This window comes from Plectropomus leopardus, chromosome 13, assembly GCF_008729295.1.
Source record: "Plectropomus leopardus isolate mb chromosome 13, YSFRI_Pleo_2.0, whole genome shotgun sequence".
Taxonomy (NCBI): domain Eukaryota; kingdom Metazoa; phylum Chordata; class Actinopteri; order Perciformes; family Serranidae; genus Plectropomus; species Plectropomus leopardus.
Genome location: NC_056475.1, coordinates 10,268,888 through 10,284,110, shown reverse-complemented (window position 1 = coordinate 10,284,110; position 15,223 = coordinate 10,268,888). Strand labels below are relative to the sequence as shown.

Here is a 15,223-nt window from a genome sequence, read left to right as displayed (position 1 = left end):
AAGCATGACAAGACATTTGGTCACTAATTTTAGAGCTATGATCTCATTAATCGTTGAACAAGTGGACATTTTGACCTGTTGGTATTTAGGATGTTGTGAGTAATAAACATTCAGACCAAATGTCATGGATATTGATCAAATATTGAGAAAAGTCAAAGTGTTGAACTGTCAGACCGACAGACTGACATCCACAAAGAAGATTTGAGTTTAAGTTTAAGCCCATTTTTAAAGCCTTATTCCCACATATTTTATAAGTCAGCCTCATCTACAATTTAATATTTTCATGCATTGAGAGGCAGAAATACCTCAGAGATTAAAGTTACTTCATTAAAATCTAAATACACGGAGCCAGCTGTGTCCTCCCTACTTTTTCTCGGGTGTGTTCAAGCCATAAATTCTGCAGAAACCACCTCTGGCATCAACACCTCTGACGATAAAGTTGCACCATCTTGCAGTATATTAAGATGTATAAACAGCACTCAGAGCAGGATATTGTAATATATTAAACAACTTGGTGAGGTAATGTTAAAAATTAACTCCTCTGACTGTTTAGCATGGCAGAGGCATATCTGCAGCCCCTGATAGTGACTCAAAACATGTTCAGATATCACTGGAGCTGAAAAATGTGTTGCAGCTTTTTATTCCAAATGCAGAGATGCCTGCTCTTACAAAATGACTACTAGAGTTTCACTGCCAATGATCAGCAACTTTATAATGGAAAAAAACCCTGAAAATAAAGACATGTATAAACCTGTATGGTCTTGATCATCTGTATGTGTCAAGATTCTTTTCCAGGTAACATCTGTTTAATTTCTGAATATGAGCACAAAACATAAAACAGCTGACTCTGCAATAGAGCTGCTGACTTCCTGTTGTCATCACACTATAACACAGTGATCACACTTCCTGTTAAACTGATTTGAAATGTCTGTGCACCCTTGTGTGTTAGATAAATAAATAAACAAACACATCAATAATTAAAGGCTAAATTAACAGGCATGATTCTGCAGTTAAATTTTTGCTTTCAGCCAGCTGCACACAGTATGAAGGCCACATGATTCTATCATAAAACCATCAGCTGTAGTTAATCATTCAGTATCTGTGATGTATTGGAGAGGATCCAACTTGTAAATTTGTTGCTTTTTTGAGTCATTTCCTGCCAATCTGGGGAGATCTAATCTCACAGGATTTAAACATTTTATAGTCTGAATCTTAGCAAAATGTGGAATGATTATGTATCTCCATTATGTTGTAATTATAAGGTCAAATGTAATGTGCACATTGTTGCAGAAAGTCATGTGACCTTTCCTCTCAGGTCAGAGCTCAACAGAGGGTCTTTCATTATTTCATTATTGCTTGGAATAAGACCATCAGGGATATTGTACCTTCCTAATGAAATAACTGTTTTAACATCTTGGCCCTTTTTTATCATTTATAATCCTTTATTTTTCTGCATGTCAAACTCATTTCATGTATATTCATGTAAAAAGAGCACTTTTGCAGATGGATAAATAAAGGTTTATTAAATAATAAATGTATGTTGGTGACGACTAACATTCACCTAATGACGTAAACGTATCAAGAACTGGTTTCACTTGAGAACTGGTTCCAAATTGTCTGATCCAGTTGTATCCCTCTGAGCTTATCAATTCCTTTTAGTGAAGTCAACATGTTTTTTGACAGTTGCTCATTGCCAATCAATGATATCAAACTCACGCATCTTCGCTGGTGGCTTCATTTCACAAAGAAAATACAACAGTGCTGCTTGTAATGTATTTTATGAGTGGAAACACACCAGCAATATGCCGACACATCTTTCTAAGTAAAATGGGAACAAATTCCAGAAATGCCATTTTTTTGACACTCTCCACACAAAGATCACCGCTTCCCAAATACGTCTGTGGCAAAGGGTAAATATCCTTTTAGAATAATATTATTGCCATGCGGGCAGGCTAAGCTGATTTTTTGTATTTATTTATAAAGAAAATGTAATGAAAATGAAAGCTGTACAAACATTTTCTCATTATATCTACACTATGTTCATACTCTGCTGCGATCATAACACTGCTGCGTTGACACTTAAAACTCAGGTACGCCTACCGTTTTCCCACACAGAAAAGTGATCATCAATAAATAAAAGACTCAATTGAGGTCAGATCAATAAGCAGAATCAATATGGCACTGGTATCAATAAAGTCTTATCACTACCTGTGGTAAATGTTGATGCTTCCTCCTTTGGTGGAAGGCTTTTTCTTTTGAAACAGTGTTGAGCATTAACAACACTAACTTGGCCAAAACAACTTGTCTGCTGCTCAGTGTTTTATCATGGTGATGTATTGGGCTCAGATTTGGGAAATTAAAAATGCTTTAAGCAGCTGCTGTAGAAGTTCAAAGGTAAAGGCTGCACATATCAATTATTTTAAATGTCAGTTGATGTTTGTTTGATTTTTTCTTTTATCATTTAATCAATAAACAACAGAAAAATGTCCCTCAAACGTTGCAAAAGTCCAACATGATATCTTCATGTTTCTTGTTCTGCCTGAAAACTCAAATGCATAATATGTCTGAAGGTAAAAACGTGATGCTTTCTTAATAAATAATTTTTAGTAATTTAATCAGTTAAAGGCAGCTTATTTTTTTTTAACAGACAGATTGATAAAATCCATTATCACATCAAAACTGTTCAATGTAAATAACTGAATTATCACTGAAAATCACTTATGAAACAACACTGAAATAACTGAAAGATCAACAAGCATTAAATTAAACTTCATAAAAATGCTTCACTGGTTTCCTATGAAGTGTGTTTGTGTTTCTTCTTCCATTTATCTGACTGACAATCGTGACAAAAATTGCAATAGCTATTTTCCCCTAAGCTGACAATGGCGCAGCTTCCTTTCCAGTAAAATAAAATCCAGCTCTTCTACTTCACAGACTCTGATTGAGTCTTTTGTTATTAAATGAGCGTTTAGAAGTATTTTGACAGATACTGTAACAGCAGTATGACTTGCTTCATCTGCACAGGAGGTAGTGGGAGTGTTCAGTGACTAAACCTCCATTTTCATTTTTTCAGTTTATACCGCCATTTCATGTGGCTTAAAAGCGATGGATGTTTTGAAACCTAATGTTGTATTTTCTCCTGCAACTGGTTATTTTGTTGTTCAGGTGCGACGGAGGAAAACAACAAGGGAACAGATCAGAATTGTAAATTTTGAGAACTTGGCTGCATGTGGATTTATAATGTGTCCTTTAACAAGCTCTAAATGAACTATCACACTTCACAACAGCAGCAGCTTATTGTTGACGCTCAAATTAAGTGAGGCACTGTTGATTAAGATTATTCATCTCACAGTTTTCCCTCAGTAATCAGAAGAAAAGGGTCGGCGTTGCTCTTAATTCTGCACAAACAAAAGCAAATACAAGTTTTAACAAAGATGTTATTATCTGGGGATCCAATTACTAGCTTTCAAAAGGCTTGATTAGACAAAAATTAAAATTAAATACAATCAAGTGCTGAAAACCAATACTTGATTGACAGATAATTAATCATTTGGATATTTTGGAAAATTGTTTTAAAAAATTCACAATTTCCCAGAGCCGAGTTGATTTCTTCAAATGTCTTGTTTTGTTTGACCAACAATCAAAACTCAAATATATTTAGTTTACAGTGATATCAAACAAAAAAAAATCAACAAATCAAAATCAATAGGCTGGAACTAGGTCACGTTTGGTGTTTTCTTTTAAATAAATCGATTAATTGATGTTTGTTACTTATTTCACCTCAAATTTCAAAGCTCAAAAATGCCAAATGCTTTCTGTTTACAGGTTCTTTTCTCTGTTTTGTATCTGTGTAAGCTTAATAAATTCGAGTCTTTGGCTGTTAGTCGGACAAAGACAATTTAAAAGTCGCCATCTTGGGCTTCAGGAAAGTGGAAGAGATATTTTCGTGGATTGATCATGCAATGCTTGTAATAAATAAGTAGTCTTAACATTTTCATTAGTGTTTATATTCCTCTCTTCTTTGCTTTTAAAGAAAACATATACGACAGCTGAAACCATTACTCGAGTTACCCACTCATCGATTGACAGAAAATGTATTAATTGTTTTAAGTCATTCTTAAAAGAAAAAATGCGACCAGCTTTTCTGGTTTTCTTTTTTGAACTGTTGGTGGAACAAAGTAATCGATCTAAAGGCGTCACCTTGGACTTTGGGACACTGTGTGGGACAATTGTCACTGCTGATACATCGTCTTACAGGTCCTACTAGTCTTAAAGAGGCACTGCTGTCAGAAAACCTTCTCATTTATTCATCCACATAAAGTTGATATATTTGTTTTTATTTAATATTTGGTTATTATTTAATACTCATTTGAAAGAGTTTTCTCGCTGTCAGATGGATTTAAAGAGCAAACTATAAGAGCGCAGACCACTGCCAAATGCCCTGTCTTGCAACGTTAACAATTAATTTATATTCTTATAACGTATAAAGTGTTGTAGCCCATGTATTCTTCAAGATTTCTGCACATTGTAACTGCTGTAACAACACCTGTTTTTAACCTATATTATTTGTTTGTTTTTTGATTTGTTTGAGCTTTTCATTTTATGGTATACAATATTTGCTGCCAAGACTATTTTATTTTTATGTAATATCTGTTATACTTGAAAACCAAAACAAAGATTTTGTTAAAAATAATACATAAACAACTGACTTATTATTGGTTACTAAAATAACTGCTGGTTGCACCCTAAACTGTGGTAAAAAGGAAAACTTGTGTACTCTAAATTATTTTAAAATGTCAGATATTAAAAAATCTGAATGTCAGTAAACTCTTTATAAACAAATTATTTTGCCCTCAAAATGGAAAAATTAGCTGGAAAAATTAATCTCATAAAATGTTTGTCTTTATTTAATCTACAGATCAGTTTACATAGTGCTTCCTGTGTGTTTACACTCTGGAAGTGACGAGGAGCACTTGATCTGTCTCACCTCACACCAGCTAATGCTCACTGTTTGTGGGTGTTTACACGGCTCGAACAATAAATCGAGCACACCTCAAGTGGGCTCATACGTCTGAAAGCCAATACTGCCTCTGCTGCTGCTGCTGGGTGGATAAACCTGCATCTTTGATTTCACAGTTTTGTAAGAGGAAGTGTGCGGAGCCCCAGGCCTGCGACACCCAGAGTAGTTTGTGGAAAAATAGCTAACATAAAACAAAACACACCTCAGAAACGAAAGCAGTTTTTCTTGATTCCACGGCTGTTTAAAAGCCATGAAAGACCTAATGGCGTGTCAGGAAATGCATTACATTTCACTCATCAGTGCCAGACTTTTGTTAAAAAAAATTGGTCTCTTTTATGTAATCTTTAAGTGCGTGACCTAAATAATAATCTCTGTATCTGTGGAGAGGACAGTGAGCTGCCATTTTGGATCCTGAGTCACAGCTTCAGTCAGCAAGCTGTGCGTTATCATTCACAGATAACCACGAAATCCACATCCAGATCTAACTATGAAAATGAAACAATGAGGACTTGTTTAACTCAAAATGAGGGCATTTTAATTAAACAATGTTACATTTTCTTCAAATATTTTTAAATGATGACATTTCAACATTAAATAAGACAGTTAGAAAAGATTATCAACAGCTTTTTTTTTAAAAAAAATAAGGGCCATGTTTGCTACTAAATGACAGCAGATTCTGTTTCATTTAAAAGCTTTTTTACTTTCAAACTAAAGGTCACGTCTGAAGAAACTTTCAGTTCAGTTTTCTGCTTCTTTAAGTTATTTAGGTCAAAGTTAGAGTGAGATGTAGCAAAAACATGACACTTTTTTGTATATACAATTACAAATAAGTTTAGATAAAATAACAAACTATGATTAATTATTGTGATTATTTTCAGTATAGAATAATCTGCAAGTTGTGTTCTTAATTAATCAAATGATCATTTAAGTCAATAAAATGTCAGAAAATAGTGGAAAAAAATTAAAGAAGGGGTGTTTAAATGTCTTATTTTGTCCAAACCACAATCCAAAACCTAAAGACAAGAAGCATATTTTCTTAAAAAAAAACAACTTACAACTACTACTATGAATTTTTAGTTTTCCTTGAGATAAGACGAAAAGTTACAATATTCAAATAATCACAAAGGACTGGAGGATACACGATGGATTCAATGTCAAAAAACCTGGACATATTAACAGATAAGTGTAACTGTATAATTTTCTTTTTGTGGAACCCACAAAAAGCACAAAGTAACACTGTTAGTGTCATGCAGCCTGTTAATATGTTCATCTTAGAGCAGCTCACAAATATACACTTTTTAAGAACTTGATAATTTAGGAAACAGTGTATTTGTTGGGGACTGTTTTCAGCGGCAGATAAATCCACATTTGGTGCATTAGTGAGTATTTGGTGCAGCAGGACGGTGTTATGTGTGATAAAGTCAAAATATAATGCAGGAATTTGTTGATGATAATGCAGGAACATGCGACCCAGTGCATGAGGCTCACTAATGTGTTTTTAATAGTTTTCAGACAATTAAGCTTTCTGAAGCAGAAGAATAAGATATAGCAGGCTTTGATACACAAAACTTTTTAATACATACATTCAGTATTTATATTTAATTATTTTGGGCCTATTACGGATAGGTTGACTATAACAAAAATACAGAAAAGCAACTGAATTATTTTTCAATTAATCTTTTTTTTCACTATGTGATTAATATATAAATTCAAATAAAAACTGAAATTATTAAAATGGATGTAAGAAGATAAAATCAAAATGCACCAACAAGCTGTTTTATGTGCAACACATCACACATGATCCTCTTTTTATGGCCTAAAAAGAAAACATGGCTGCCATGAAAATGCTGCTGTTTTTCTGATATTGAATCCATCGCGCAGCCCCTGCTCCTCTGTAATCCCCTGTTTGCAGTTAGAGGCGAGAAAAGACTGAATTACAACAGCTTTACATGAAACATAATATGCAGCCCCACAGCTGCGACATACAAGCTGCAAACGAACTGAAATATTCAATATTTCTCGGTGCTGAAACAAGGCAGTTTTTATTTCCTCTTTATCTTATTTAGAGCTGCCTAAATGTCTGCATGTTAATGAAAAAAGGAGAAATTTAGAGCCCAAGGTAAAATCTTCAAATGTTTTTATTTATTTATAACCATCAGTCTGAAACCCAAAGATAATCCTTTTATAGTCGCAATAATAAACTGATTAGTTGACTACTAAGTCAGGAGAAAATGAATTGGTAAGTATTTTGATAAATCAATTCAGAGTTAAGTCGTTTTCAACGCAAAAAATGCCCAAATTCCTCTGGTTCTAGCTTCTCAAAAATGCGGGTGTTACTCTACATATCTTTAGATTTTGGGATATTGGTTGGAAGCCTTTAGTTCAGCATTTTGGTCATCGTCAACTTGGTTTTTTCAAAGCGCACTATCTGCAGACAGCCTGTCAATCAAAACAGCCATGTCCTAAATTATGTATAACGTTAATCCTGAATAAAACGGTTGAGTTACACAGACCAAAACCGTGTTTTGTACCAGGCTGTAAACGTATTTATTTCTGCTGTAAATTTGACATATTAACACAGGTATCGTCTGGCTTTAGGAGCCAACCTCAAGTGGCCATTAAAGGAACTGCAGTTTTTGGCACTTAAGCATTAGCGGCAAATTTTTTGGAGGCTTGGTTATCAACGGATTATCAACATGTGACATAGCACTGAATGTCCTGTCAGACGGGGAGAAAAATGCCTGAGCGACAGGCATTAGACGGACTACAGCGTGTGATGAGACCGTATATAAAACTTTTAAATCCTGTCGGAAGTAGAACAAACACATGTTTCTTCTCAAGAGAAGCTGTAAGTGCAGTTGAAAATATCATAGTCTCTGGCCATTGGACATCTGTCCGCAGAGGGGAACCCAATGCATCTGCCAGATCAAATAAAACATGAGCTTGCAGATTGGTCTGATTCCCGAGCAAGATATTTTTCACTATTTTCTGCCATTTTATAGTCAAGACAATTAACCATTCAGGAAATTAAATGGCAGAATAGTTATTTGTTAGCATATAGTCATTATATAAACAACAAACTCCCACAACTGAGAAACTGAACGCAACAAATATTTGGCAGATTTTTTTTAATATTCTAATCAATTAGTCAACTAATTGTTCAAGCTGAGGTTTAATGTAAATGTTTACACAATTAAGCACAACTAATAGAATTCCCATTTCACATAAATAACAAAAAAGTTTACTGGAAAGTAACACAAATGTTTAGGGTGGAAACTAGCAATTCTTTTTGTTACGGATTAATCTATGGACCTATAAAATATCCAAAAAATCTATAAAAAAAAAAAAAAACGCTATTAAAAGTTCCAAGAGTTCAATGACATCTATAAAGACCCAAAGACATTTGATGTTTTGGAATTTCTACTTTAAAAATTACTTAAATGATAAATTAATTATTAAAACAGCTGCAAATTAATTTTCTTTTAGTACCACTAATGAATTAATCGTAGCAGCTCTGATGTTTTAATGAAGCATGGCTGAACAGTTTTAAGTGTGTGACAGATTTTTCATATTAAGTAAATTGAAACAGAGCAGGCAGAGGTCACATTCACCATATCAACATGAAATAAAAGGCCTTCTGTAGTATATAAGCTCAGGGTGTAAGTGCCTGTGCAGCTGCTATCCATTTACTCATGATAGATGGCTCATAAAGATTCACAAAATAAATGCACATATTGTCACGGCTCCTCTTTCTGCACCAGAAATACTCTGCTTCTAAAACAACCAGCAGTCCAGTTCTCCTGCCTGCTTGACGCCCTTCACCTCGCGCCTGCTGCCTAAATGCAGAATATTCTAAAATTCTCACTCCTGTGTTGATCATCCACAACCCCCACCCCACCCAGCACACCCTCCCCCACCCGCTGTAGCTCTGCAGACCAGCTGCAGCAGGCCCAGGATCAATTTTTAGAAAGATACTGAATAAATGTCACAGCAGAAAATATACATATCAGCTATACATAGAGACATTAATACCACAATAATTAAAAACAGGCCGCCACATAACATAATGCAGTGACATGATGTCTAATTACGTCACTGTGGAGAATAACACACACACACTCAAAACTGAGGCCCTGTGGGAAAACTGTAGGATACCAAAAAACACTGAAGAAAAACAACATCAAGCGAGAAAAGCGCACGATCGCTCAGACACTTTCTGAGCCCTTACAGGAACATGATATTCGTATTAAAGAAATACGACGATGATACGACAAGGAGACACTACAAACAAAACAGACAAGGTCACTGTTGAATGTCAAACTCACTCTATATTCTGCTATATGAACTGAAATTATTGAACCACAGGAGGATTAAATAAAACATATAGTCCCTGTGGAAACATTACACAACTATAATAATGATATAGTAAGAATAAAACACATTTAAAATCCCCATATAGCACAAATAACAGAAGTTAAAGTCATAAAACATACTGCAATTCCTTAAGAAATATCATAAGGACAATATAGTTCAAAATAATCATTAAATATTCACTATACACTCAATACTGACTCCCAAATGTACATTTTAAGTCCATATGATGATATTACAGACACATTTTAGTATTAAAAATAAGTGATTAAGTGTGACAAATTAACTACAGAGTAACTAACAATCTAAATATTCGATAGGGAGCCACAGATATACAAACAGCTGTTATAAATACATTTTAATGTACAAATGATAAACTTTTAAGTTTCATGGAATTACTACAGAGTATCCTAGAGGCAGTGTACGGCTATTTAGGAAATATTATAGTAATACATTATACCAGATAACATTTGTTGTGAACACATAAAAGAATATTCTAGATTTGTTGTTTTTTTTTAATTAAGTAAGAATAAGACAATATTGAGTACTATAAACGAAGTATCAGCCCCTAAAGGAGTATTGCTGGAGTATTAACGCACTTATTTCTAAGTACATGAGTTAATTAAGCAGGAAAGAATAAAATAAAGTTAGATTAAGTCACCATTGAGGCTTTATTACAAAGAATGTGCCCCTACGGGTGTGTTAAAGATCATTTTAAGTAATATTATAGTACTAGAACTGGATTATGAGTACCATAAAGTAAGAGAAAGTGTATAGGTTAATTTCTGACCTATTACAGTTAATACAATATGAGGAGGAATACAACTAAGAGTTTGACAATTTAATAGGAGGAACATTAGACCATTTTCTCAGACAAGGAAGGAGAATGAATCATGTTCAGTCATTTCAAAATCACCATTAAGCTCTACAGACACAATTTAAGTCATGATGGGTATATCATTGACATATTTAAGGACTATTATGGTAATTCAATAGGACTAAGAATACTACAATGCTTAATAAAGTTCTCATTGATTATTGTGAGCCACTAGAACGCTAGGTTAAATTAAGGAGTATTAGATGTGATACAATAAGATTATGATAAAGAGTAAGACAATACTGAGTACTACAGACACAATAACACTCTATAAATGAGAAACAGAAAACAAATTTAAACTATTCATAAATAGGATGTTAAAAATATCATGGAGTATTTAAGTAATACTTAAAAAAAGGTACAATGAGGTCAGATAAAGTGTCTGCCAACTATTAAAAGCCCATATAGATATTTTTAAGGCCTATTATACTCAATATAATACAAAAAGGGATATAATTGTGTATGATCAGGACAATTTTGAGTACTACTGGAAACATATTAGCCAGGAATTGAATATAGGTTAATGTTAGCAATATTTTTAGTTACTTAGAAGAACAAGAAAAAGAAATGATAACTATAGTCATCAAAGATATATTACAGCATCATCTAGTAACAATTTTGGGGAAAAAAAGATGCTATAAAGATGGATAAAGTCTTAACGCATCACTAGGAACACCTCCGGAAACACTGCTGGGACGTTTTCATTGTTTTTTTTGGGGTTTTTTTTGTATTATTACAGTTTATATCCCATTGGAAATACTATAATAAAGTTAGAATAACAGACTATTGAGTATTACAGACAAAGTACCAAGCATTAGCTATTATAGAAATAATAATTGGTACAAAGAAAAATAAACTTAACTAAGATGAAATCAAAATCTTTCTCCACACAGACAATATTAGCTGCTTTATGAATACTATAGATATAGGTTATACAAGCTAGAGCCAGATGATTTTGAGCATATTTGCTAATAAAGAATAAAATAAATAAATAAATAAAATAAGATAGACCAAAATAAAAAGTTTCAACTAATCAATTAATAGTTTGGGCTCTAGCTATGTGTGGGTATATGAGCAGGAGAAAAAGAAAAAAATAAGAATACAACAAAGATTAATGTACTAAAAAGCTAAAATAAGACAATTTTGGAGAATTGTGGCATTCTTGTTTAAGGACTGCCTAACAGATTATAAAATTGCTGCAAATTTATTTCCTGTTTATTAGCTCATCTATAAAGCCCCTAATGGCTGGTTACAGTACTGTTATACTGTGTGAATATATAAATATATCGAGTTTAAATAGATAGAAACAGGAAAAGCAAGAAAAAATACAACAAAGTGAGCTCAAGTCTATATTTAGCTTTGCAGACAGAGTTTTAGCCCCTGGGGGAATATTATACATATATTTCAGAGAGACCAGGTGATAAGTGTTACCATCAAGTGAGTATAAATTAGCATAACCATATTATTATAGACTATAGGAGTGTTATGTGATTTTTTTTTTTTTTTTTTTGGAGCCCTGGGGGAGGGCCAGCTGAAGCAGTGCTCCAGCCTAGTGGTGGAAACGAGGCAGGGCTGAGCAGGCAGGAAAATAAAAGCCACATAATATAATCTGAGCACCGAGAGGCAGCCCTCGGTCTAAAATGTGAATACACACACACACACACACACACACACACACACACACACACACACAAGAATATAAGATGGAAACCCTTAATCTGCACCCTGGCTGCCTACGTCAGTTCTCGTGATATTTCTGGGAATAATGCAGTGAGATATTTTTTACACAGTTTTCTGAACGGGAAGGAGGAGGGGGGGGGGGGTCTCCGACGAATATTAATAATAAAATGTCTCCTGCTATAGACAATAAATAAATAAATTAAATCCAAACAGTCTACACAGTATTGACCTTGGCTATATCCTGTTATTCAAAAAGCTCACAACTTCACCACAGGGAGAAAAACCTCTCAATACTGCAATAAATTAATATTTAAAACACAGATATTATAAATATATATATATATAGTGCAACCACTGGAACATTAAATATCCCTCGCGCCACATGTGAAGGGTTCCTGTCAAAATAATGTTTTTATTTCGATTAAAACCACATTTCTCAAGCTGTGTGTCCTCTGGATGTTTCCTGGGTTTTTTTAAACAGGACTAATCTTCGCTGTTTCAAGTACAAAAACTCCACATTTACCTCTTTTATACGCACACAATATTAACATTCCTCCTTAAACTGTGGCAATTACGCCGGAGACAAAATGTCGGGAAGGGATTTGATAATAATATCAATATGCTTCCTATTATAACCAACATTTACTGCTGCTCCACCTAGTCTCTGCCGAAAAAAAATATTTCAATCTTTAATATCACGTCGAAATTAATTTTGAGCCTGGCGTTCAAAATGAAAAAAATGTCGATGCAACGGCTCGCTGCTAGCTAGTTTTTGTGAAAAAAAAAAGGTGGACTAGCTTAAAAGTTTCCTGATATTTTCAGACAGGCAAACGGCCAGAAAATTAAATTTTATTTAGCTAATGTGTTGTTGGTGTGGGTGGGGGTTGGTAGCCAGAGGAGAAGCAGAGACTGTCGACACGACACACAAAGAAATTAATCATTAACACGGTGAAAATATCAGAAATATTAAACTGGAATTTAACGGCTGAGTCTCCGATATCAAACGAGGCGACAGCTCGGCGTCACAGCCGACTGTTTGTCCGTAAAAAAGCCAAATATCAGCGGTTTATTTTCCACCTCTGGAGGAAAAAAAAAGTTGAGCCTGGTTGAATAAAGTTGTAATTGCAGTCAGAGCAACTCTCGGTGCCTGGCTGATATGGGAAAACAATCAATACGACATGGCCAAACTAAATGAAATAAAACGCGATATCGGGCTTCAATTCACGGCGACATACGGTTAAAATATTCCCCACATCAACAGGTATGAAAACACGCCGGGTGCGAGTGACATAAATCGACATTTATTTGGAAATTATATCGGCTTTACCTGTATTGCATTGTGCTCCATTGCAGTCCTGCATTCCCTCTCTGAGGCCCCTCTCCGGTTACACCGCCGGGACTCGCCGTCACACAAACAAACGCACCAGAAGAAAAAAAAAAAAAAAAAAAAAAAAAAAAAAAGCTGTTTTTTTTTCTTTTCTTTTTTCTTTTTTTGTGGAAATGGGACAGGATCTAGGTGTGGCCAAAGTTTGCCACAGAGTACAACTTAATGTTAAAGTCACAGTGAAACGGCAGTTGAAGCATCTTTAGCTTCAGTGGTGTGACGTATTTCCGTGTGACGCGGCACGTGAGGGCGGGGCGTAAAGTCGAGAGGGGGTATAAATCAAACCACACAAAATTACAAAATATCAATAAATCTTGAAGGAAAAAGTGACTGTAGTTTGGCGTGTGGAAGTTTCGGAAGATGTGGACCTGTCTGATCATTTGTGAGGCTTTTTTTTTTTTTTGGAACAACTTTCATATTTTTATCAACAGCCATATTTATTATTTTATCCCCTTAACCCTTCCAAACCTGCAAAAACTGGCTTCCTTTCTGTCAAAAACATGGTAAGAAGGCAATAAGCAACTCAAGAAGAAATCACCCAAAAATTAACAATAAATGATTAAATAAAATAAAATAAATAATACATCTGTTAAACAATTTTAAATATATAATCGTTATAATTAAAAAATCAAAAAATCTGGACATTTTTCCATGACATTATTAAAAATAATTTTCTAAATCTATCAATTTCTTGTAATTTGAGGGATATTTCATGCCAAGTAGCTCATTATTTAAATACTTCTGAAAGGCGTCGGAGTGTAGCACACAAAAAGTACTGTTGATCCAAGTATCAAAGGGTTAATAGTAGTAAAAAGTGGCATGAAAAGAAAGGACTCAAGTGAAACAGGCCTACAAGTAAATTTAGTAATATCACACCATTGTCTTTAAGCAAAATGTCATATTCATAAACGCAAAATTACCGTACAGGTTAAAAAATACTCAAACCATATCCACCTTTCAAAAAATCAATTTAGGCTGAGATGAACAGCATATATTCACAATTGAGAAGCTGTAAGTACAAGATTTTTGGATTTTAAAAAATTATCAAACTGTCAAACTGTCAAAAGTGTTTCTGATTTATTTTCTGCCATTCTAGCTATTAACCCTTTGAAACCTGAGCAAATTGGCTTGATTTCTTTAGAAAAAACATTGGAAGAGGATGACGCGCAACTCAACAAAAAATGGCCAAAAAAAAAGCAAGAAATTATTGAAAAGTTACAAGAAAATTAACAGAAAATAAGCAACAACAAAATAAAAATAAAATAAACGTTTTTTTCAGTGTTTCAGAAGTTTTTTTATTGTTATTGTTATTTATTATTATTATTATTATTATTATTTATTATTATTATTATTATTATTATTATTATTATTATTATTTGACTATTCAGGAACATTTGTGTCTGTAATGGAAGCACAATCAGTTAGCACAGCATGGGTTAAAAATACTGTAGAGACACACATCAGCCTGTAATGACAGCATCCAAACACCGGGTCTAAAAATATGCAGTCTTTTTTAGAGCTGCCATATTCACACACTCATTGTTACACACTAATGACAGGTTTCATGTCTCCTCCAATATCCCTGGAATTAAGCTTTAATTATGATATCCAAACAGTAAGAAGTTCCTGTGGGAATCTAAAGCTTAAATATTCATTAACATTAATAATCGGGCTTATACCCACGACATCAAAGGATCAGGCTAAATTCATGTCTGTAATGTATGCAGTTATTGGGGGTGGTATTCATGTCCTTTACACAAGTAAAAGCATAAACCACACTACAAAAATACTCAATTTCAAGTAAAAGCACTGAATACAAATGTCACTTAGTAGTCAACATAAAAGTATGCAATGCTGAGTAAATGTACTTTAAATGTCATGGAAAAGCATT

The 15,223-nt window shown here is 34.0% G+C and overlaps 1 protein-coding gene across 1 annotated transcript in view; it reads right to left on the bottom strand.

Annotated features, from left to right (window-relative positions):
* zgc:77151 (uncharacterized protein LOC337153 homolog) overlaps window positions 1-13,358 on the bottom strand; it is a 41,922-nt gene extending 28,564 nt beyond the window's left edge. The window contains exon 1 of the mRNA XM_042498774.1: window positions 13,276-13,358. Coding sequence (XP_042354708.1) covers window positions 13,276-13,296 — 21 coding nt within the window. The 5' untranslated portion in view covers window positions 13,297-13,358. The remainder of the gene's footprint in view (window positions 1-13,275) is intronic.
* Between the last annotated feature and the right edge of the window lie 1,865 nt (window positions 13,359-15,223).